The sequence below is a fragment of the Anomalospiza imberbis genome, chromosome 1, assembly GCF_031753505.1.
Source record: "Anomalospiza imberbis isolate Cuckoo-Finch-1a 21T00152 chromosome 1, ASM3175350v1, whole genome shotgun sequence".
Lineage (NCBI taxonomy): Eukaryota > Metazoa > Chordata > Aves > Passeriformes > Viduidae > Anomalospiza > Anomalospiza imberbis.
The window spans coordinates 132,097,896-132,121,991 of record NC_089681.1 but is presented as its reverse complement, the minus strand read 5'-3'; the positions used below and the strand labels follow the sequence as shown (position 1 = coordinate 132,121,991).

At 37.5% G+C, this 24,096-nt stretch overlaps 1 protein-coding gene across 1 annotated transcript in view; it reads right to left on the bottom strand.

Moving 5' to 3' along the window:
• Nucleotides 1-24,096, bottom strand: part of LOC137486830 (macrophage mannose receptor 1-like) — a 32,109-nt gene that overhangs the window by 6,921 nt on the left and 1,092 nt on the right. The window contains exons 2-25 of the mRNA XM_068212351.1: nucleotides 22,885-23,283; nucleotides 21,432-21,605; nucleotides 20,386-20,550; nucleotides 19,993-20,109; nucleotides 19,612-19,755; nucleotides 18,173-18,355; nucleotides 17,796-17,950; nucleotides 16,867-16,980; nucleotides 16,064-16,179; nucleotides 15,099-15,247; nucleotides 14,477-14,679; nucleotides 13,980-14,101; nucleotides 13,195-13,282; nucleotides 12,377-12,521; nucleotides 11,882-11,917; nucleotides 11,623-11,792; nucleotides 10,679-10,746; nucleotides 8,901-9,001; nucleotides 7,473-7,615; nucleotides 5,835-5,949; nucleotides 4,441-4,589; nucleotides 2,767-2,869; nucleotides 1,712-1,944; nucleotides 81-246 (exon numbers count right to left, since the gene is read on the bottom strand). Coding sequence (XP_068068452.1) covers nucleotides 81-246; nucleotides 1,712-1,944; nucleotides 2,767-2,869; nucleotides 4,441-4,589; nucleotides 5,835-5,949; nucleotides 7,473-7,615; nucleotides 8,901-9,001; nucleotides 10,679-10,746; nucleotides 11,623-11,792; nucleotides 11,882-11,917; nucleotides 12,377-12,521; nucleotides 13,195-13,282; nucleotides 13,980-14,101; nucleotides 14,477-14,679; nucleotides 15,099-15,247; nucleotides 16,064-16,179; nucleotides 16,867-16,980; nucleotides 17,796-17,950; nucleotides 18,173-18,355; nucleotides 19,612-19,755; nucleotides 19,993-20,109; nucleotides 20,386-20,550; nucleotides 21,432-21,605; nucleotides 22,885-23,283 — 3,558 coding nt within the window. The remainder of the gene's footprint in view (nucleotides 1-80; nucleotides 247-1,711; nucleotides 1,945-2,766; nucleotides 2,870-4,440; nucleotides 4,590-5,834; nucleotides 5,950-7,472; nucleotides 7,616-8,900; nucleotides 9,002-10,678; nucleotides 10,747-11,622; nucleotides 11,793-11,881; nucleotides 11,918-12,376; nucleotides 12,522-13,194; nucleotides 13,283-13,979; nucleotides 14,102-14,476; nucleotides 14,680-15,098; nucleotides 15,248-16,063; nucleotides 16,180-16,866; nucleotides 16,981-17,795; nucleotides 17,951-18,172; nucleotides 18,356-19,611; nucleotides 19,756-19,992; nucleotides 20,110-20,385; nucleotides 20,551-21,431; nucleotides 21,606-22,884; nucleotides 23,284-24,096) is intronic.

Below are 24,096 nucleotides of genomic sequence, written 5' to 3'. Positions count from 1 at the left end.
TGTGGAAAAACTAAATTCAAATAAAGACATTAACTCAAACTCCAACCTCCCAAATCACATTTGTCCAATTTGGAACTTACCATTGGATTGCTTACAGAGTGATAAAAATGTTTCATTGCAAGATGCTGTCTTCCAAAAACCATCCACATCTAAATAGACACAGGCTTTGTTTTTATTTGGTTCTCCACTGCCCCAGTTAAGATACCTGCTCCTTCTTCTATCTGACCATATGTATTGGCCACCAGTCTAAAAGCAAATGATAATTATGATTATGTTACATACAAGAATTAGATTGGAAGAACATTAAGATTGCACTTGAATGAAAGCAAAAGTTAGGAAAAAATGAGAATCATGGTTTCTTGCACAAGATTATGTAATGGATATGTAAGAAACTGGTCCATACTCCCACTCTCCACAGCAGGTAGGGCTGTGGTCCTACAGATGTTTAGCATGCAGCCTACATTATTCAATTCACACCATTCGTCTCATGCCCTAAGTGGGCAAAGGGTATTGAGGTAATAAATGTGAATATACAGATGAAGATTTCATCAAATGAGTCCACATATACACACAGATCAAATAAAGATTGCAGAGAAACTATTCCCCTAACATAGGCTTCTCTAGGCATTTAGAAAGCAAAGAGGAAAATCTGAGGTTTCACTGGGGAGAGAAAAACTGATGAGACTTTCCTTGGGGCTGGACCACAGAACTCTGCCACCCATGTTAACTGGGCTTGTGGCAAGTTTGTGGGTCCTGCACGGGCCAGCTACCAGAGATGAAGTAAGCGTGCATTTTTGTCAGCGGATTTCACCAGTGTTTGCAGAGGATGACTGACATCAGTCACACCTATGGCTTCTGTTACCCCATCCTGCGCAGCCTAGACCCTTCCTCCCATCCTGTTCTTTGTGCAATTTCCTTTCCTGTCTGCTTTGAGTCCCTTAGCCATCTTTCATTCCAGATTCCTGTCTAATCCCAGTTTCCAAGTGCTCTCACTGAGCTGCAGCTCCAGTTCCTCTCACCTCAGCACCCGTGTCCTATCTCAGTCCTGTGTCCCACCAAGCTCTTGCTCTACTTCTCTCCACTTGATTTCTGCCCAGATTAAATTCCAAAAATATCCAGCTACATTTTATTTATCCATGTTCTTTTTACATGCCTCTGTTGATGCTTCCCACTTCAGACCTTTCCACTCTTAGCTGAGTTTGTTGGCAGTTTTACGCAAAGCACCAGCTGCAGCTCCAAAAGCCAGCCTAAGGAGTCCCCATTGCCAGAGCCCTGCTCTTTCCACTGCTGACCAGCATGAGCTCTCGTACTGCTGGGCTGTGACTTGAAACAAAAAATTTAACTCACAAAGAAAGAACTATTTTTAACCTATTTTTTTTTCTTTGGTGTGCTCCACAGTGTGCCTTCAGAAACAGCACTGCTCCACCACAGGAGCATGTGGTAGACCATGGAGGAGGAAGTGAGAGCTTCATTGCTGCTTTTACCACTGAAGCTACTCAGGGCTGCAGCTACATCCTTGGTGGTCTTTGAAGTGTGGTCTGTGGCAGTTCTTGTTCACACTAGGGACAAACATTAAAATGTGTAAATCCCCTTGAGTGGAGGGAAGTCAGGAACCACTGCAAGATTTTGATTCCTGTCACACATCTATGGATCTGACCAATAGCCCATCTAAGGTAATGCTATGGCTGTCACAAGCATTTGGTGGACTCACCATGTTGCTGTTAAGACCAATCCATACAGGCTCCCCGTGCTTTAATATTTGTAACCACAGGAAAGATTCAGCATAAGGATCCAGGATACTGGCCAGTTCTGCAGACTGGTCCCTGCAGTTCTTCTCTGCTTTTTCCCAGCTCATTTTGTAGTTGATGACTTCGTAGCGGTCATCACCATAATTGTTAAAGCCAAACACGGGAACTGTGGGTTGGGAGTTCAGCAGTTTGGGGTCTGTAACAAACAAAAGAACAACCAAATATCTAACTTTATATTGGCTCAGACTTATAACACTGAAAGAAGACCTAGTATACTGGAGTTGTCATGTAATTAAGAGAAACTGCAATAACAAATTAAAATATGTCCAAAAATCCCTGCAATGATGAAAGCCACATTTTCATGTACTGTGACAAAATTTTCTAATACTTGTCAGAATGACCTTTTAGCATAAGTATCTGTGTCATGCCCAGAAATAAGCCTTTTAAGCACAGACCTACCTAAATCATATTGTACCAAAGTAGTGCATTAAAGGCAACAGTTCTTTCAATTTTTCCATTATATATTGGCATTTGTTGTTTTTCTGACAAGGAACAGGGTACGATAAACACACCGTGAGCAAGCAGAGGAATGTGAATGTTGCTGCTGAAATTGTCTGAGAAAGAATGTAAAGGAAATCAAGCAGGCAGTTTAAAAAAAAAATAAAGAACTTGCAGGTTTTTTAGCATACCATTAAAAATTCCAGTTTTGAAGATGTAAAGACAGTGCACTCAGCTACCTTTGATTGCTAAAATTAGTAAATCTACAGCATAGATTGTTGTTGTTGTTGCAGTTGTTCTTGTTGTTCTTGTTGTTATTTACTGGTTTAGTTTTTGAAATAGAAAAAAAAATTAAGATATTCTCTCCAAAGAAATGTGTGATCATCTTATTAAAATGCATGTGATACTGTCATTAATATCAGTTAGGTTAGGGCAGAATTACAGGAAAGTCACTTTTAGCACCAGTTTGGAATTACAACAATAAATCAAGTCTACTAGAAAGTGGTGAAAGAAAACTCACCAGAATTTTTTTGGCAGATGTAACTTTTGCTTGCTTTACATCCTTCATCTTTCCATTTCCCTGCCTGTTCAATAGGGTTCTTCATCAAAAAGACACAATCATCCTACAAGACAAATGAAATGAACAAAAAAATATATGTGGATAGGTAGGAAGCATTCCTGCTTCTGGATACACAGACTGACGTATCACATACAAGTACATACAGAGGAATAATATGAAGTTCATAAAACTCATACAACCAATGGTCAGGCACACTGTATGGCAATAAGCCTTTGCAGCTCAGCCCTAGGGAAGTCTGCCCTTGGATGACAGAGGGAGTTGCAAAGCACAGCACAGAGGCAGGAGGATGTGTCTGGGGCTACCTGGACGTACATAGCCCTGTGCATGGCCCTGTATGTGTGTGCATGTGTGTGGGTTCACATGTGTGTGCTAGGTTGGCCCACAGGTGTGTTGCTGTTTTCCTGGAAGTTATGGGGAATTGCTCCTCAGCACTGAAGCTTACCAGGAGAGCTGAATTTCTCCTTCTGCCCCAGTTCAGGACTAGGAAGCAAAGTGGTCACCACAGTGCAGTAATGTAGAGGTAGTTTGTCAGAAACAGTCTTTTGTTGGAGAAACTACAAACACCCTTTCTGCTGCACTTTGGACCCTTTACCTTCCTCCTTTCATCCCACAGCATGAGATGTGGCTTGGCCTCCTGCAGAGGGAGTCAGTAGCTGTCCCCACCTCACCTCAGTATAACCTTATGCTACCTCCAAACCCCCTTCTGGCACTAGCCCAGGTTTTGTCTGCAAGAGACAGAAGTCGTATGTGCAGTGATTTCTGGAGGGGAATGGTCACAGCCTTCTGCAGAAAGCATAGACATGTGTGAGGTGGGGAAGCCCCAGAGATTCCAAAACCCAGCACTAGCCTGATGGTATCTAGACCACATTTTTTTTTTTTTTTCCATTTTAACTGAATATGAAGCAATTCTCTTATGAAAAGAGAGAAACTTGGTAGAGCTAGCACAGGAATATAGAAACAATACTATTGGAGAGTATTCTACATTGGCCATTTCACAATTGCTGATTAACACTAAGTTTTGTCTTACAATTACACACAAAAATTTAGAGATGCCAGAAGTTTCAAAACCTAGAGAAAGGATTTTTCAAAATGAAAACTAAGGGAAGATAAAAATTAGAAAGGAAGACCCAGATCCTTGTCAAGATACATGCATTGAATGAAATATTCAAAAGAGGGAGCTCTTTTGAGTATTTAATACAATACATGTATTGAATGTATGCAGGCTCAGTGCCAAGAACTCTCAATGCATGTAATTATCTGAGTATTTTCATCAAATCTAAATAACACTCACTGCATCCCAAAATTATATAGTTTATGCTATGTTTAATTTGCATCTCCTGATGAGTCATGATAAAGTGAGGGAAATTGCTCACTTGTCTGAGTTTTGCATAATTCTTCCAAATCTCTGTCTGGACTCACACAGAACTATGACAAATACAGAAGCTGAAAAAAGTGTGTAGATACACCTCCCACATGGACATTCTGCTTTTAAAAAGCAACGAGACAACAAAAATCTTCATAAAGGAAAAGACAGAATTATAATAGTAGCTACATATGTTTTGTTCTTCTACCAAAGTTGTAATGTTTAAGTGACAAACAGAAATTGTTGCTTACCATACTGTAATAACTTCTGGAACCTTTTGCCCAATTTGTATAGTCTACTGGGCTTCCATCTGTCCACAAGTATGTGTGCTCCTGATTTATGTCATTCAGTCCAATCCAAGCATCAGTTGCAGCATTTTTTAAGAGGGACATAAGGAAAGCTGAAGGGAAGAAAAAAGAAAAATTGTGTAAGGAAGGAAACTGAACGCACTCTTCCCCTACACAACAGACTTTAGAGTGCCTGAAACCAGGATGATGAGTTTTCTCTTTATAATAAGGTACCAATCTCATGACAAAAATAAAATTTATATATATTAATAGATGTTTAAAATCAGTCATCTGAAGTTAAAATTGGAAAAAAAGTACATACAAATTAAAGGATGGGCAAAATTTTAATGAATTTTTAGTGAAACAGGAATTTATTTGTACACTCTTCTATGTTGTTCATCATCTGGGGAAGCATGGAAAATGTTCTAATATATTACAGAAATTAACATGAGTACACTAAGCCTCGGCACATAGAAAATGGGTCCACTGAGTGTGCACTCCCTTTTCTTCTTTGATTAATTCTTTTTTATCCTGACTTAATTTTTAAACAGGCATAACACAAAATAAACCTTATTAAGTAAAAAGTATGTATGAACAAAGTATTTATGAATATGTGGAATACCAGATGCTGCTCTCCTTAGTTCCTGCCAAGACTGACTTTCCACTGAAATAATTTCCTTCCTCTGCTGCAAAAAAGAAATTTAAACCACTAGCACTGATGGAGTGAGGCAGGAGATGGTCCATGTGCATCCCTCAGGACCTGAGGCAGCGTATCTCCCCAGAAAACATGAGGCCTCTTAAAACATTTGCAACATGCTGAGCAGCAAGACCAGCAGGTGCTGAGGTCCAGCAGAACAAGGGGAACAAGGGGAAGCTGGGACTCCAGCACTGGAGCCTTCTGCTGCCAGAGGATGTGTCCTCCAATGGCATCCACAGCATCTGGCTCAGCAGCTAGGTGCCCAGTGATTTGGGTTTGGATATTACACCTTTTGTGTGCCATTTTGGCATAGAATCATAGAATCATAGATTGACCAGAGATGGATGTCACCTCAAGGATCAGCTAGTTTCTTTTAAAAAAAAAGTGGACATTTAATTATATGACAAGCCTCTAACAAAAAAATTTTCATATTTCAGCAGTATGTCCTATATTAACCTGTAAACTATGATTCTTATATTTAATCAAGACACTAAAACCTGTACAAACATTTTTCCAAAGGTGCAATTTCTCATTCAGCATAAGTTTGTATTAATATGGAATAAATAACTGCATATATGGCAGAAGATCTAACATATTTTTAAATCTTTTTATCAGGAGTTACATAGTGTGTCATCATTGTCAAACCATTGGCAGATTATACCTTGCTCTTCCTTTTTTGATATAGTAGCCAGATTTCCTCCAAGATCAATGCAGTTGTTTCGTGCAGCATGCCATGTCAATGTATCATTTTCATTAAAGCCAAAGGCCTTAAAACACTGAAAAAGAGAAGTGTACCAAATCTGAATCTAGATGCTGTTTTAACTTCTGATGAAAACATCTCTGTTTGTAACAAACAAAATAAACTGGATATTTATTGTAAAAAGGGAGGGTTAGCTAATTTAACAGTACTTTCTAGCTTGTCTTTAGACTTAAATGACAGAGAAGACCTGTACAAGAAAATTAGTATAAAGCCCAATATTTTGACATATAATTAAAAGAAGGGATATGTCAGTCTATTGATCTCAGCAGAAATTGCATTAAACCTGAGCATAATTCTGAGATGTGACTGTGAGAAAAATGCTGAAGAAGACCTCAGAAAACAAAAAAGAATAAGATATGTTATTGGAGCAAAATATCTCATCTTCTGTTGCCCTATTTGTCAAACCAGATTTGTTTCTCACAGGATAATCACAGAAAGAAAATTATTCTTGCAATGTAAAGAAAGCCATGAATTTATCATTTCTTGTAATATGATCTTATGAGGTTTAAGTCATTAGACAGCTTTGTCAGAGTCAAGCAACCCAATGTGCTACCTAAAGCATGCAACTGAAAAGTTAAGCAGGTAATTTGTGGAAAAATTGAGGAAAATGAAAGGTGGACAGAAGTGGTGTATAAATACTTAGGGAAGAGTCAAGGGAAAAGACTTAGAAGCTCCTCTTCCAGGAGGTGAGGAAGAGAGAGAGATTTTAGCTTGCGAGAGCACCATGAAATGGAAGACACTGAGTTTGTGACTTTTCCTCAGGAGTGAGAGAGAGAAGGACAAGGAAGACAACAGCCAGTGGATCTCAAACAAAGTATCTCTATTGAACTGAAATATTTTTGCTCAATCAAAGAGAAGACAGAGAGAGCTAGACAAAACAACATTATTGAGAATTATCTTCATTACTAGGTGTACTCTAATTACTAGCATTGTAGTGTACACTGTTGCTTTATGCCCTTTATAGCTTAATCGATCAAAATCTATGGATTTTTATTACATACAGTCTCTTATCCTGAAGTTTTGTCTTTTAAGAAGGCTAAGAGTGATTGTACATGATAAAGTGCAGCAAATCTTATAACTGGATTATTTAAAATTCTTAAGTTGTTTGGTTATAGAAAAAAACTGACATATTTGCCCAAGGGAAGGTGCCTTGCAGGCTTAAGAGCCATTGCATAGTAGGCAAGGGATGAGTAAGTGTCCGGGCAGCATGTGAGAGCTGGATAAGCTCAGCACAGTGAATGAGAACATACATTTTTGCAGTGTTTTGTGTTGTCAAAGATAGATGAGCAACTTCCCTTGTGTAGAGTTGTAAGATCAAGCTTTCTTGTTGTATGTCTCAAGATCTCCCTCATATCTGCTGTAGTCCCAACAGAAGCTGTAATTTCTGTTTCGGGATTTGTAATTTTCAGGTCTTTAAACACACACAAATGTAACACAATTTGTGATAAGTAAAAACCCTGCTACAATTGAAAAACTGATTCAAAGATATTTTCATTCTGCTCCTTTAAAAATACAATATATTGGCATTTCATACTGCACCTTGTTATCAAAGAGGAGCCAGTCTTCCATACACCCACCCTTTGGCGGTGGTGAAGTGGGAGCAACGGTTGGACGAACAGTATTGTTAAGCCTTTCACAGATGAATAACTCAACACTGCCACAGTTGATATCATTCCATGTACCTGAAAGCAAATTAGAATTAGAAAAAAAAAAAAAAAAAAAAAAAAAAAAAAAAAAAAAACACCACCAAAATGCAACCAAGACTGAGATAAAAAATGCCCTTTCCTAAAGAAAATCTATTGTAGGAAATATAACTGGTTACAGCATTTGTATTTCTCTCCCTCAGGAACAATAAGTTATTGTATGCCTGTTTCTTAAAAGTATGCACGTTTCCAGCAAAATTCAGAATATAAATAATTTGTCTAGAAACAGAGATATTTCAATATTGCAAAATCATTGCATTGACAAAGGGGAGTTTTAGTTCAAATGCTTAAATCTCTGAGATCTGTAGTCTCTTGAATCATTCTATCTATATAAGGCAGTCAGTCCTAGTTACCTTCCTACCTGAGCTTCTCACAGTCTTCAAGTTTTCTGGTATCTTTTCTGCCTGTGGGAGTGTGATTTAAGATGATAACATTGACATCATCATCCCCATTTTACAGATCAGGAATGAATAAGAAAATGACATATGTTTAATTGGCTGCAGACATTCACAGGTAACTACCTATAGCAGAATTTTTCACACCTAATGTTTAATGGAGGTATTGTAATTTTAATTCAGAGAAGTTAAGGACATGACTCATCTTATCTGAAAGAAGCTTTCCAAAACAGGACATAATATTTACTCCCCAAAGGTGTCCATATCCTTCCATTCACTTCTAAAAGAGCCTCGGAAGATCACCTCAACTATAGATTTTGAGACTATAAATGTTTAAAAGTAGAAGTGATTTACTGATCCAAAAAGAGACTAAGTTCTTGGCTAGTATAAACACAATTGCTTCCAATTCTCTGTATTAATGGATATTAAAGAATATTATATTTTATTTTAATTAAAATATTGTATAACATTGCTTAATAATAATCCAAGCCATGGCCAAACCCTCAGTTTTTAGGAACTGCACAAATGAAAGCAGATAGCTAATATCCTGGGGAGGTGGGCATAAAATGGACAGAGGTTAGAGGAGAAAAAATACTGACTCTATCTGCCAATTGCCTGATGGTTACCTGATTTATTCATTTAGAAATTTTCTTTTAAAATTGCAGGTGTAATTCAATGAGTTAGCTACATAGAGTTCCATTTCTTTAAAGTATATGTATAAAAGAAGAAACTACAATTCATTTTCCTTTGTTTTTTGAACAGTATGAAACATCAGCCTGCTTAGTTATGATAACCCACCCAGCCTTGCCTGCACAGCCCTCCCAGGCCTAAGGCACATCCTGCAGATCAAATGTTGTTACAGCACCCACCTGTATGGGTATACATGACCACACAGTTTTCATCATTATTTGCAAAATTGGGTTCATTTGGAGCCCAGGCAACATAGTTCACTGTTGTTCCATCCATCCATCTGAAAGAAGTAATTTGAGGGTATTATAATTCTAAGTTGAATTAGTTAATATTTCTTTGCAAAGGATACGTTTGAGTTTGTATTTTAAGTTTCCTGTATCATAGCTTACGTTTGTAACCTATGATACATGTTTTTCTCTGTTAAAAGGAAACCAAGACCTTCTACTTGGAATTTGTGAGAAATATTTTCACATCAACTGCCTACAGTGTTGATTCAGACCAGGTCTGAACAAACCATCGTTACTGGTGGTCCCAACTTCTCTTGGTCTCTGAACACCGATACTGTACTGGAAATGCACCAGTCTAGCAATGGACCTGGATTTCTCTGGAGCACAGAAACAGACACCTGAGCTTATTTTAGCAATTTCCTGTGTCAAAAGCAATAGTATAAGATCTTGTAGGGTAAGAAAGTCTTGAACCATATACTGGGAACCACTTGGAACCATCTTGTTAAGCATAGAAAATCTTCAATGTCATACACCTATTTGTTATTTTTTCTCCAATTATGCATCAATCGTGTCCTAGCTTGGTGATTTACAAATTTATTTTCAAAAAGTAGCCAAGAAAAAAGTGAAAAGGCCTCAGTGTGCTGGAAGTCAAGTGATGAATCAGACAAGTCTGACAATCTTCAGGCAATAACACCTCCAGGACAATCCGAAGTTTTTCCAGTTTTGGAGACTGAGTAAGTACATGAGTGTTTTTGGAAGTAAATTACAGATTAGGAGTTCATCAGGATGCCTAGCTGCTTGCAAACCTCCTGAGTCAAATTGGAAAAAACAGTACATAATAAATCAGGAGAAAAAATATAAAGCAAATAGTGGCACCTTCATCCAACAGGGAAGAGAATGAAACTAGTGAGAGAACAAGGGAGGACTGGGAAAACAAGGATCATCTCAGCAGTGAATGTGATATAGAAAGCAGAATCTCCAAGAGCTGAGACTACAGAGTCTCTGTGGTTTATGGCCAACAAAGGCAACCTGTGACAACAGAAGAAAGACTAAAATGAAGAGGCTGAGACTCATCTGACCAAGCTTTGAATCCCAGAATAGTGCACTACAAAAAGATACAGTGGGAGAGAAGAATGCTACAGGAGACATGTCTGCAACACATCCAAGGCTCCAGGGGATGTTTAAGATAATTCCAGCATGGCACTTGGTTTCCAAAAACATTTGTAGAAGAGCAACGACTCCGTGTCACCTGAAGCTGTCCTGCCCTGAACCCTTAGAGTACAACCATCTGGAAAACCAGACAAGGGCTCTCCAGTATTGCTATTTCACCTCTAAAAACCACTCTGATGTCTCTCACTGCAGGTTTCTAGAACTCTTTTTCTTTGATCATTTCAACATGGAGACCTCCAAGCAACTTTTTCTTTCATCTAACAAAGAAAAGAGGATGACGCCTCGCTTACTGTGATCCAACATCTCAGCCTCAGAACACAAAAGCAGGGTAAAGAACCAAAAGAGGTAGAAATAGATAGTAGAAATATGATGGCAGAAGTGCTTTGCTGAGGAGCAGAATCCCATTTTAAAACTTTATGTGGACATAAACATGTCTATAGGTTGTATCAGTCATTGAATTTCAAGTATCTCCTAGAGCCAACTATGTCAAATGTTGACAAAGTTGAATACATGAAATGAATACATTATGAGTCTGACAAAATTAATGCGTTTTTACTTACCGGAATGTTCTGTCAAGGCTCACACTTAAGCCAATATAGAAATTGTTCCCCCAGTCTTTATAGAAAATCTAAAACAAACAAACAAATTTACTTAGCTGTAATAAAACAGTTTTCAAATAAAATTTAAAAAAAGTTCCAAAAATACTGTCGTTTCTGTTGCTCAATTGAATAGTATATAATGTGCAGGGAGTTGCTGGAATTATGTGCCCAAACTGCAAAAATGCAAAATTTTCCTCCAATTTTCAGTATATAACTAGGGGAAAGAGAAAAAAACTAACACAAAAACAAAAACAACAACAACCAAAAAAAAAAAGGTGCAAATTATCTGAAAAAGAAATGGAGGGGAAAAAAACTATGTTAAGAAGACACGAATGACCTCTTAAGCAGACTTATAACAATATTTTTGAGAGTTTTAGGAAAACACAGTGAGAATTTGCTGAAAGGCTGCCAGTTAATTGTGGGGGGTTGTACTTAGTCATGTGGAGGAAAGAATGTAATAAAATTTGATTTTATTTGATTACAAAACGGTATATCATCACCAGGCCATTCTTTTCCTATAAGACACTATCCTAACTTAAACCTTTTGCTTCAAATATGAGATCTACTTTGACAAAGAGTTTTATTGAATTCTGCGAAAAGAATGAAATAGAAAAAAACATAATTAGTAATTGCAGCTTTCAGCTAAACACAGCAGTCTTTGAAAGTTGAACCCTGGGAGCATTCCTGAAAGGAGGCTGAGAATTTGTCTATGTATAGCAAGTTATTAAAATAATTATTATAATAAAGCTTTTAAGTAGATAAACCAATGAAAGGATGAAAGGTGGAACTGATTTTTTTTTTTTTTTTATGAAGGGGACCACTTTCTTATATTTCACAAACCACCTCAAAAAATGTGCCTCAGTTCACAGAAAATGGTGCATTTTTCAAGCAAACGTGTTTCTTACATATTTCCAAAGAAAATTTTTTTCAGTTTCACTCTCAATGACAACAAGGTCACCACCATTCTTCTTGCAAAAGCCTCTGGCTCTTTCCATAGACATTGCTTCTTTGCTAAAGTAGTATTCCTTGTGTTTGTATGTTATCCAGTCATCTTCACCAACAACGTATTCATAATCTGCAAATTAAAACATTAATTAGCCATAATAGAAATTAACTTCATTACATGTTAATTAATTTTTTTTTAATTGGAAGCACAAGACTTACTGAATGTGGAATTAGGCTCTGGTTTCAGTGAGGTTCCTGCAATATAAATCAATATTTGAGTATATTATGTTTCTCAGCTCTTTCTCAATTATATCTACTCAGTAGTTAGCATTTTAATTACAAGTAATAACCTTAAGGGTTACTCAATATATGCTTATTTTTGTCACAGAATTTCTCAGAGTATCTGAAAAAAAGGGCTACATTCAGCAAACTGCATGTTAGAACTCATCATAAGTTAAGCTTACAGAAACTGCCCAACTTTAGGCTGTTGTGTTTTCTCTTCCCCAACATACTGCATATACTTTCCAAACCTGCCTGTGTATTTCATGGATTAATTGATAGTTTGCAACTGCCTTTACTGAAATTATACATATAAACTGTTTTCTTGTGATTGATGACACAGCTGTCTCCAACACATGTAGATAGTGTGGTCTGACCTGGGAAGGATGTTCTTATCTACCTCTAAAAGTCACTAAAGACAGAAAGATATCTTACCTTTTTTAATTTGGCAAACAAAGTCCAGCATGTGTTCACAAAACAAATCATTCCAGTTCATATTGAGATAGCCAGTAAACACGCCACATTTTTCATTACCATCATAATTGTTTGGTTCTCCATGTGACCATTTTTCAAAATTTACCTGTAGTGGAGACACAACTTTGTTACTATTTTCCTTTTTGAGGAAACAATTGTCTTGTATCATTCTGTTAAAGAAGAATGTACTTCATTTCATGGTCCATCTTGCTCTTTAATGCCGGACCTTTTAAGGAGAAGTGCATGACACTTGAATAGAACAATAATTTATCTGTGCGTTTATAAGCCATAAACCAAGAAGTTCTTGCCCCATTTGTTACCAGGAGAGTTGATGTTCTCCTGTCAAGCTCTAAAAAAATATGTTCTCTGATTTCGGGGTTGTTTGTCCTGCTCAGATGTTCCAACCCAAGACAATCCATTGGTGCTGCCATATGGCCTTGGGCCTGGCAGATCTTGATCTACTTAAGACAACGAGGGCAGCAAATGGTGTAGATATATAAAATTATTTATTGCAGCAAATAACAAATGGAATATAGAGATTAGCACAATCAGACTTGCTTAAATCAGGAGCTAGACTCCATCACCTTTCATCACTGTAAATGCTGTATTTTTATCTATAACTATGAACTATCAGAAGATTTAAGACTAATTCCTACAAAAGAATCAGGTACCAAAGACTTAAGCTTACTTGCATTTTATATAGCAGTTATGAGAGCTGTCTGCCAAGAAAGATATAAAAAAAAGAGTCAAAAAGCTGGAATAACAAATTATTTACTCACTGGTGAGCCATCACTCCATGTAAATCCACTATCAGAGTCCAAGGCACTTAAACCCATCCAGTATGAATAGTGAATATAACCTCTGTCTCTGAATGATTACAGATAGAGAGAATCAGACACAGCATGAAACAGAGATGGTGAATGTATAGCATTATATTATTGTCAGCACACTTGATACTCTAAGTATAATTTGAGACAATCATATAAAGAAATCATTCAATTGTCATGTGAGGAAAAACAGCCTGGCAGTACATGTGCCAGGAAGCAGTGAGACACAGAACTGTATGGGAAAGATCACAAATGCCATAAGTCCACAAAAACTGAGTTAAATGAAAAAATATTTAAAGGCCTTGGTTCCACAAAGTAGCTTAGGCATTTAAATTCAGACCTGCCTGCACTCATGGACTTGATTTAAACATTTATACAAGCATATCAATAGGTCACGCTTTCCTTAGTCACAAAATATTCTTTTAATCAAGAGTATTTTATCTACTGATCAGCTACAAATGAGGTAAAAAGATCTTTATCACATTGAATTAACTTCAGTTAAAACCAATTTTGATGATAATTCTCTCAATTTTGTTTATGTTCAGGCAACTTCACGCATAGCACCACTTTCCCAGAGGTGTGTCAAGAAAACTTTTGCTCACCTCTTTTTACCCATTTTTTTCTGCCACTTTTTACACCATCTTTGTAAAGTAGAAATTGATCACCTGTTTTTCAGACAGGCATTTTAATTTTTTTTTTCTTCTTCTATTTAAATGATGGACTTTGCAGGTACTTACAGTCTAGCTATCAGATTTTGTTCTTCTTCACTGTGGATGCATGCAAGATCTCCTCCAATAGTTCTGCAAAAATCTCTTGCTTCAAACCACGTTTGCATTTTTTCCCTTCCTCCCTGAAAAATCTATAGAAAGTGGGCAATTAAATATTGTATTGGATATTACAGACATTTAAAAACACAAATATGGGCTCCTATCTTTCATCTGATTTTCTGGTCTCATTCTATTACTGACTAATTGTTCAACCATTCAACCTGTGGTTGTCTATCAAATTTGATTATTGCTTTTCCTGTCATCTCAGTGTTCCTGTAGCTCCAAACTTCAGTTCATACACATACAGTTTTTCCAACATTTCCAAGCCATACCACTTGGGGATGGCTGGAGACGTGTTACCACAGACTGTCTGTCAAATAGGCAGGGTAAAATCCACCTTCCATGCATGAACAAAATATATTCTTATTTAAATGGCAAACATTTGCATTCAGAAATGAAACACCTACTTTGAAGCAGAAGCTGCTCTGAGAAACAGATTGCCATCCCTCTGGGCAAAACAGGAGAGGGGATGTTGTTGGAGGAGGAGGTGGGGGGGTGACTCCCTCCACCAGCTGCTTGCAGAGAAACGTGTTTGTCTCTTCACAGTTCAAAATATCCCATAATCCAGCTGAACGTCCTGTTGCCATGGCCACACAGCCTGACTCCTCTCCTTCATAAAAAATAAAGTTTTAAACCTTAAGGATTACTACATCTTCTCAAAATATCTGCTGCTTATTTAGGAGTAACCTGTTCCCGCTGTGTTTGTATACCAGCTCAAAATAGCTCATATGCATTCCTATTAAATAATTTAAAGATTTTTTTTATGTAAGTTCCCTTTACATTATGCTAGTAGTTACTTCAAAATACCCATCAAACAACAAAAACCTAATGATACCAGCAGACACGTGCAGTCCCAAGTGATCTTCTAGGAGTTACCACAATCCCTGATCTATCCCTTTAGGGCAAGTAGAAAGCAGCATTACCCTTTCTGCTGCTTTATGCCAGAGAGTTTCTAAACCACATTTTAGCTTTCAAATCCTCACTTTGTCATTCCAAGCAGCAGGAACTCAATGGCCCCATGGCACTTACCAGGCATTCCCACATTCCAGTGACTGAAGGTGACAGGATCTCCATTAGCCCACCTGAATGTCCCCTGTTCTTCCACATCTGAAAGACCAATCCAGAAGTATTTTTCTGGTTTGAATCCAATTATGGAGGTCAGAAAAGCTTGTTCATATCTGTGAAGAGTAAGCACCAAACTCATTGTATCACATTTTATCACATTTTGTATCACATTTTATCAGAATTTATTCACTTCTTCAAACAGTTCATGGTAGCAAATCTCATCAGGTTAAGATGATTTGTCAATATGTATGAAATGAAGCAAGGGTAATTATCTTACTTCTACAGTTCTAATTATCATACAAAATATTTTTTCCCTTACATTTTGCTAATGTAAATTATATCTAGAATTTAGGATTATTCTATTCACCTTTTATACTCTGCAATGAACACAAGACAAACAATACTTAAGTTAATGTGTATATATTTCTCATTCTGTATAAATAAGAGCTACTGTGTTTTACTGAGATTTATTATAAGTTCTAGATCTTTAAATCTTGTTACTGTGGGGGAAAAAATCTACTTTTATTCTAAAATTTTTCCAGATCTGGCTGTTGCAAAGAAAGAAAAAAAGGCTGAAAAGCTTGAATCCAAGAGAAATAAATAGTTCCTTGTTTATCTGTCTATTTTTAGTTCAAAAAGTCTTAAAACAATCTGTCAATCTGGGGTTGTTGTGCAGGTGACCCAATTTTTTAATTCCCATAGGCAACAGTGTAAGTGTGAAGTAACAATAGCCTGAATGTTTGTATTGGTGACCTAAAAGCCCCTGATGTATTATGCAATACTTCATCAGCTCTACCTTAAGTTTTCTTGGGAAAGAGTGGTGTCACATTAGATAGACATTATGAATAACTGGTAAGTAAGAAGAAATTTCTGTTTAACATTTCCATCCTGGTTACACACATTAGAGGACAAGAGTTATGTTTCCATACCTGTCTCTTACAGTAGCCAGGTAACCTTTGTTTTCTTCACAAACTTTTTTTGCATCAGAAAATGTTGTTGGCAACTGCACCAAGGAGTAACAGAAAAAGCCATGCTTCATCCAGCCCTGTCAGTGTAGAGGTGTTCAGAGAGGTTGTCAGATTGCATGGCTTTGTGCACTTCCAAAAGCCACACTAGTACCACACCCCACGTCAAAACTTATCCCAAAGGCCATGAAAGGAACCAAGAGGATAATCAAACATAGCGTTGTGACCATAACTACATGTCTTGTCCCTTGATACAGGACACAGCAAGGGTCTGCAAACAGTGAGCCGTGGTTATGCCTTGGGGCTGGCAGCCACAGCCGCTTTGCAGCTCCCTGTGTAAAGCTTGCTCTGCCTTCTCATTGCATAAGTGGCTGTTACAAGAGTTTATAACCTGCAGAACAGTCAGGTCAAATATTCCTGATTCCTGTGGCAGACTGATAGAACTGAGGAGGCATGCAACCCTTGACACGTGTGTTGCACCCTGAAAAGACTCCTCAGCAGAGAGTGGCTTTTATGGGTGCAGTGATCAGTTCTGCAGTAAGAGAGAGCTGAGTGAAATACACTTGTAAGGGAATAAAAATATAAGCCAATCTACATTTCAGTTAAATAAAGCAAAAGTTTCCCTATCAGTCTAAGAAGTATCAATGCATAAACAGTTTTCTAGGCTCCACCAAGAACAGTCAAAATAATTTACTTCTGTCATAGTTATTATCATGGAAGTGAAAGTAATGAGCAATCGCCTTTTGCTGCTTTTGTTTTACACTTACTTTCTGGCAGCCAGGGTAAGTAACTTCAGCTTCCCCTGGTTCTTCAGCCAAGGGTTTCCTTTTACAGATGTAGCCAAATTTCATTTCACAAGCACTGTCAGCCCAGGATCCATCCTAGGTATTGTAAGAAGAAACCACAAAGATAAGTGAAAGTTAGAGACAAATCAGGTCCAAAAAGAATATCCATCCTCAGAAAGAGCCCTTCTGTCTTCCTGTGGCTGAGACTGTTTCAGCTCTCTTCCTTGCCTTGGTTCTTTCTCCAAAATTCCCAAATGCATACAGTAAGGGCCCCATTTCTTCAGAAGTGTGAGAACATATCTATTAAAGATTCAGATGAGATTCTGATGAGAGCAGGAAAGAAACATTAGGCTCTCTATTCTCACCAGCACAGCATCTCTTATGTTCATATAACCAGATGTCTATGGCAAGGAAATGCTGGATAAACCAAACATAAAATATTAAAAAATATCTTGTGTAAGTCTTTTTTCCCAATATTACACTTTTTATTTTATTATTAGAAAATAAAATAAAATCTGGATTTATGCCTCCAAAGTAGCACTAAAACCCATATATTTTAGTAGTTTTAGAGAAAAATTGGAAAATCTGTGCTCCAAGAATCTATTTGTCTGTGATCAGTCATGTTCCATGTGGATGATGAGTGGTTTCAACCAATTTCAGATGGGAATTGTCTCAGAGAAGACCAATTCTCCATGCAGTGCACTGCATCTGATGCATCACACAGCTTCCTAGAACTGGTCTCAAGAATCCCTCCACACTAAGATATCCTAAATTAAACCAAGTTCATAAATATTTTTAATATTTTGAAAATCAGCATTACTTTTTTTGTTGCTTTTTTTTTAATTAATGTTTTCATTTTAAGAGGCAAAAGGCCAGAAGAAAGTATGAGAGTGAGGAAGGGATTTTTTTACCTGTCCCTTCATAAGGATGCAGTCTGCCCTATTCCAAGTGTGGGTTGGCTGTCCATGCTGCCATTTGGTATAAGTCACAGGTGTGCCATCACTCCATTCAAAGTACATTTGAATCCTGAAGTCATTTAGACCAATCCAGAGCTCATCATCTGGCTCTGAGAACACAAAATTAATTGTAGGTATGGATATATAATGGAATAATTACATCTCACACCCACTTTTGACTGAAGAACTTTAAAAAAAATAAGACCATGGTTATAGTGATTAAATAAATAATAGCAACAGCATAGTCCCAGATGAAAAAAAAAAAAAAAAAAAAAAAGAAAAAAAAAAAAAAAAAAAAAAAAAAAAAGAAAGTGATCTTCAGGAATACTCACTGTACCCGAGCTGTGACACTGTAAAACTGTACTCTTCAATATTATGAATGCTTGCCAGCTCCCCATCTTCTTTTCTACAGGAAGACTGAGCTTCTTTCCATATTTTTGGTGTTCTATAAATTCTGTAGCAATGACCTGCATAGGGCACCCATTCCCTGGGGCATTTAAAATGCTTTGAATCACCTAAAAAAAAATGATGTTATTAATGAGAAGTTCTAGTCAGTTCTAGACATCAAAAAGAAAATTACCTGTGCTGATATGAATTTGAAATATTGGAGCACATGCTGAAAGAGAAGAGGAGCCAAAGTCTGAGTGTATAAAGATTAAAAAGAAAAAAAAAATCCTCTTATTTGTACTTGGAGGTCCCAAAAAACTGTTTTACAGGATTAAGTAAATACTGAGTAATTTGACATGCAAATGTGCAGGGCACAACTCCACATTAAATCCCTCTCAGTGAGGTTCTAGGAACAACCAGGTTCTACAGAAAAGGGCCTCTTTTCCTACTCAGGGACTCTATCTTTGTGAATTTCGTAGCTTTTAATGTTTTTATTTGTGCAAATACCAGGTGCTCAGGAGCCGGTTGGAGCTCCCACACAGCCTAAATCATGTATCAGAGAGTCCAGACACAACCACATTATACCAGAATTGTTATACCAGGCGTTCCAGCTGCACAGAAATGCCACACACTTTGTTCAACACTGATTTCTTGGTATGAATTCAGTATGGCCATGCTCCCTGGGCATGGTTGGGACCTGGGCAAATTGCATTCCCCTAAGCAACATCCAGACATGGTTTGGAGGTTAGCAGGGTCAGAAACCTTTCCAAGTGAGCTGCCTGGATACAGCCAGAAAGTACAGGATATGCATGCTCCCCTGAGCTGTATAATCTCATATACATATATATATCTCATATATATTAGGGGAGAGAGGTACTGTGAAGTTAGTTGCATGCTGAGAATTCCCTGTTAAGCAACTGCACACCAATTTCTTCACATAGCTAAGAAGCTAGTCTGCCTCAAGTAAAAAGGGAACTAAACAGGGGAAAGGTTCCAGATGTATACTCTGATTTTTTCCTTTCAGAATAGAATAAAAAATGTCACAGAGAGCAGGGGAGTATGAACTCTGGCTCACATCTTTTAGCAGGACATAGGTTTGAGTATATATCAGAGCAGAGGATATTTATCAGTATTTCATGGTCTGGATAACATGACTAAACACTTAATCCTGCCTTTTTCAGTACCCTGGGCTCTTTTCCAAATGATGAACAACGTTTAGACATCATCTTTAAAATGATCCAAAAAATTAAAGTCTTCTCAGTATTTGACCCAGGTCAACAAGTGTAAGCCTTTTGTTTTGGCAATATGTTGCCTTTTCATATATGACATCCTCACAATATTTCTCACTGCCTGTAAAATTAGCCTTAGCTTTTGACCAGCATACCTGAGGCAATGGTGAAAGAATCCAAGGAGGTGTTTCTCTTTTGGCAGATATATCCCAGCTTCCGATCACACAGCTGGTTTTCCCATTTGCCATTCCTACCTTGGAAAGTCCCACATATTTTTCCAGATTCCACAGAGGGATTTCCTTTAAAAAAGAGCAACAGGATCCCTCTGTAAACAGTGAAACTTGTCACCTCTTCACAGGAGGGAATGTGCAAGACCTTTGTAGCTGCAAAGCCACTAGAGTATTATTCTTTAGAGTGATAAATCCCAAGAGGTGTGACAAGGGAGCATCACTGTGATGGGGAGGGGAGAGGAGGAGAGAGAAGGGGAGGAAATTTTGACCCAGATATTGATCATCATTTAAGAAAAGTGAACTTACCTGGAGCCCAGTTGAGGTATCTGAAAGGACTTCCCCCAGTCCACTTCCAGCCACTGTCAAGTGCATCGTAGAGACCAATCCAGAGCTTTGCATTGATGCCCAGGTCACTAGTGAGCCCTAAAAACAGTCAGGTTTTTAAATGTCTCTGATTTTTTTAAGTCATTCAATAAAACTGGAAATAATATTTTAAAGCATGAGCGATATATTTTTTTGGCATAAGTTAGATTATTTCCATTATTTTAATATAGGGTTTTGTGAGAAGGACAACTCTTATAAGAATGTCACTGAAACCTATTTTTATGAGATAAATATAAGTAACCATGTTAAAACCTTGGATCTGACTTACATTTTAAACAGTGGATTTTATAAATTATTATTTTAGGGTATTTTTACCTAATAAATACATTTCTTCACGAAGGTCTGTGATGCTCAATAATTCTGCATCCTGCTGCTGGCAGCTTTTTCTTGCTTGGTGCCATGTCAAAAGTGACTCTGAGTTTATCTGATACCGTGTTTCTGTCACAGGATTTGTTTTCCAAAAGTTATTGTGGGTGGTGTCTATAAAAGATGATACCAGCAATTTGACAAGATACTCACGTTTAGTAACCCAGAAAATAAATCTTTGATGCAGACTAAAACGATATAACCATGTGATTTGATAATTTTTTCATACTTTTTGCCTCACATAAATATAGTTTGTCCATTCAGTATTAAAAATATTTCAATCACATAAGGAATTATTTATCCAACTAATTTTTCTACACTGACCCTGTTCCTATTTATTTATGTAACTCATCTACTTCTCTCACATTTCAGTCCACATTAACCCACTCATTGATAAAGTCTACCTCTACAAGTAATTCTCTCTTCACCACATAGAAGTTTTGGTCTCCACACTCATTTCTTACCTTCAAATCCCTCTTATGCTTTTCCAGACCACCCAATAAAACAGAAATTACCATTTCCACACAATCACATGTGAAGTGGGGATGAAGGGGCAGGGAATTTGTGAATGGAAGCACTGAAGGCAGGTGAAGGTCACTGCCTTCAGTGTGTCCTGCACCCTTCCCTTCACTAAAGCCCTCCTGTTCTCCATGCTGTAATACATCACAGTCTCCTGATAAATCTCACCTTCCTCATCCACTGCACTTCCTTTTGTCTTGAAACCCAGTCCTAGGGTTTCCTCTTTGTTTATCCATCAGTCCCAGTCACCGCCCTCAGAATACTCCCTGTAAGTACCAGTCTTGGGGACACTGTAGGACAGTGGGAGTGCAGAGCAGATGCCTCAAGTCCATGTTGCACAGCTCACCAGTAAACTAGGCAAGCCAGAATTCAGCTTGCTGTCCAATGCTACTTCCACATCCCAAGAACATCTTGACCATGACAGTGGATGACACTTTTGCTTAACAGCTTTCCTGAGATTTTTATAAATAAATTACCTTTCCGTGGGCAGTTTCCAAACAACTGGTCTTTATCAAAATCTGAAGAAGTTGCACACCAGAGAGAGTCTGCGTCATCCCTCCGAGGGATGCATTCAGCATACCATTTCCCCTGGTGCTTAAAAGGGAACACACAGGGTGCACCAAAGGCATTTCCTCCCAATGTATAGATATCTATGGAGAAAAGCAGAGATCAATACTGATCAATTGTCAGCTGGCATCAGATGCTCACCACAGTGACACTCATAGCCAGTTTTCTGTGGAAAAGGTGAGTCATGAAAGGCTCAACACACCAGTATTTGTTGCCTCAAACCTCTAAAAGGTTGTTGTGCCAATCAGGTATGACTATGGCAAAATATTCAGAACTAAGACTCTCAAACACTTAATTGGGCCTCAAACTAATTTCTGTTTAAGTTTGTTATGCCATTGCTTTCTGGACTATTGTGTCAGAAGTCTCTGTGACTCAGCTTCTCCCATGTCATACATACTTTTGTCCTTAGATAATGTATCCATTCTCTTTTTTTTTCCCCTGCATAGTTGAAAAAACTTGGAAAGGAGGTATCACAATATTTTTATTAGTCTTTATGAGAGGAAGCTACATCTTAAATTTGCAAGGACTCTGCTAGGACTTCCATCACTCTCCAGTCTAATTTGCTTCTGTCTGTACAAGATTATGACAAACTTCATTCTTATGCAACAGCTGTAGTGTACAACAAAAATCTATTCTATTGTTATTTAAATTCCCAACATACCAGTTGGGAATTTAAATAACAATAGGCATACCAGTTGAGGCATACCAGTGCCTCATCAGAAAGGAGATTGATTACTTGATCCTGAATGCCCCCTCTACATAGCCCAAGAGCCACAAAATTGTAGGAAAAGGAGATCTTACTGTCTAGAGGTCTTTTTCCAGGATGATAAAACATTGCATCCTAAACCATTATGCACCATTTTTCCTTTTGTTTTTTTCTACTTTTTGTTTTTACTAGGCCTGGAAAACACTAAGTAAATAATGTTAATGGTGGATTCCTTCTATCTAAACTGGAAATTCACTTATTAGAGATTATTAGAGGTCAAATCAAATAAATATAACACAATCATCTCTTCTACAAATTGATCAGACATATTTTAAAACAGTCATAGATTTCTTTTTGCTGTTGTTGTACAAACAGAATTCCCATTCCTCCTTATCTTTACATCATGGGCCTTTGTAATTTTATTCTATCATTTGAAAAAATTGCACTTTATAAGTTTGTCAGAAATGTATACAGCTATATTTGCTGAAAAGTATACAGATATATTCACCTTTCATTTCAACATCCTATTTATAATTAGCTCCTCTGCAGATGTCACTCTAAGAAAATAGTTGCTGCCTGTCAAGCAGGCAGTGGCATGCTTTGTAGGAAGGGGCAGTCACGTTACCAAGAAATAGAAACGGAATTTCAGTACTCACCCTCATAGCGCTGAGAGCACACGCTGTCTGCACTTCCATGGATTTTCCACCTGCTCCCTTTGTTGGATACTTTGGACAGCCTCATTTTCTTCCCCTTCCCTTTGCCATAGTTGAGAAATAAATCCTTGCCATGGGTTGCAAGCGTCTCATTTCTACATTCCCACCACTGGAATTCATTTGTCCTGTTGCAGGATTCCAAGGTGACGGCAGCCTCATCGTCCTTGGCGAGCACTCCCAGGCACAGCTTGAGTGCCATGCTCAGCAGCTGCGTGGGAGAGACCCACCTGAACTTCTGAAACTCATCATGTTCATCACAAGTGGTGGTTATGACTGAGCTAGAGTTCTGAGCTTGGGCACAGAGCTTGTTATCTTCATTATAGATTGAAAATATTCCCCTACCTATAAGATAAAATGACAATGCAATTTGAGGAGAGGTTTCTTAGGAGATACAGGCAATTAGTTGCTATATGACAGTCTGCTACCAAAAAAAAAAACCCCAAACCAACCAACAAAACCAAACCAAACCAAACCAAACAAAAAAACTAAAACAGTATATATAGTTCCTAGAGAGATAAAACAAGGGAAGTTAATCATTGGTATGAAGGATATTTATTAAAATATTCTTAAAATGAAAAAACACAAGAGCTGAAAATACAGTTCTTTCAAGAGAAATTGCTTTTCTTCATATCCCTCCTGAAACCACAGTGGTCTCAAAAAGCATGTCAAAAATGACCTTCATTACATTACATTTCATAGTTTCTTCAAAGTTCCACAAAATCATATTTAAATGGGCTTTTATTCTGCAAGTAAAAGGACTATTTTTGCTTTAGAGCTATTAAAAATCATTTACATACTCAAAATTAAATAATTTTTATATTTGGCCCAGAATAATATTGTCATTTTCAGCTTGCCAAGAAAGTGATGTATTTTTCATTTTTGGTTAATTATCTTGGAAATTTTTAGCAGCTGTGTGAAAATTCATTTCTTCACAGAGTTTTATTTGTAGGTTTCTCAGGAGAGAAGCCATAACTTGCAGCATCATCAGTTCTTAGAACAGTTAAACTTAGCCAATATCCTAAGTGCTAATAATAACTACATTTGTAAATAGAAATGTGAGACACTGAATATCAGGGTTTTGTTTCTTAAGATCAGCTTCAACAAAAAGCTTCTTCCAAATCTTCACTCTTTCACAGCTCAGCTTGCATCCCTTTG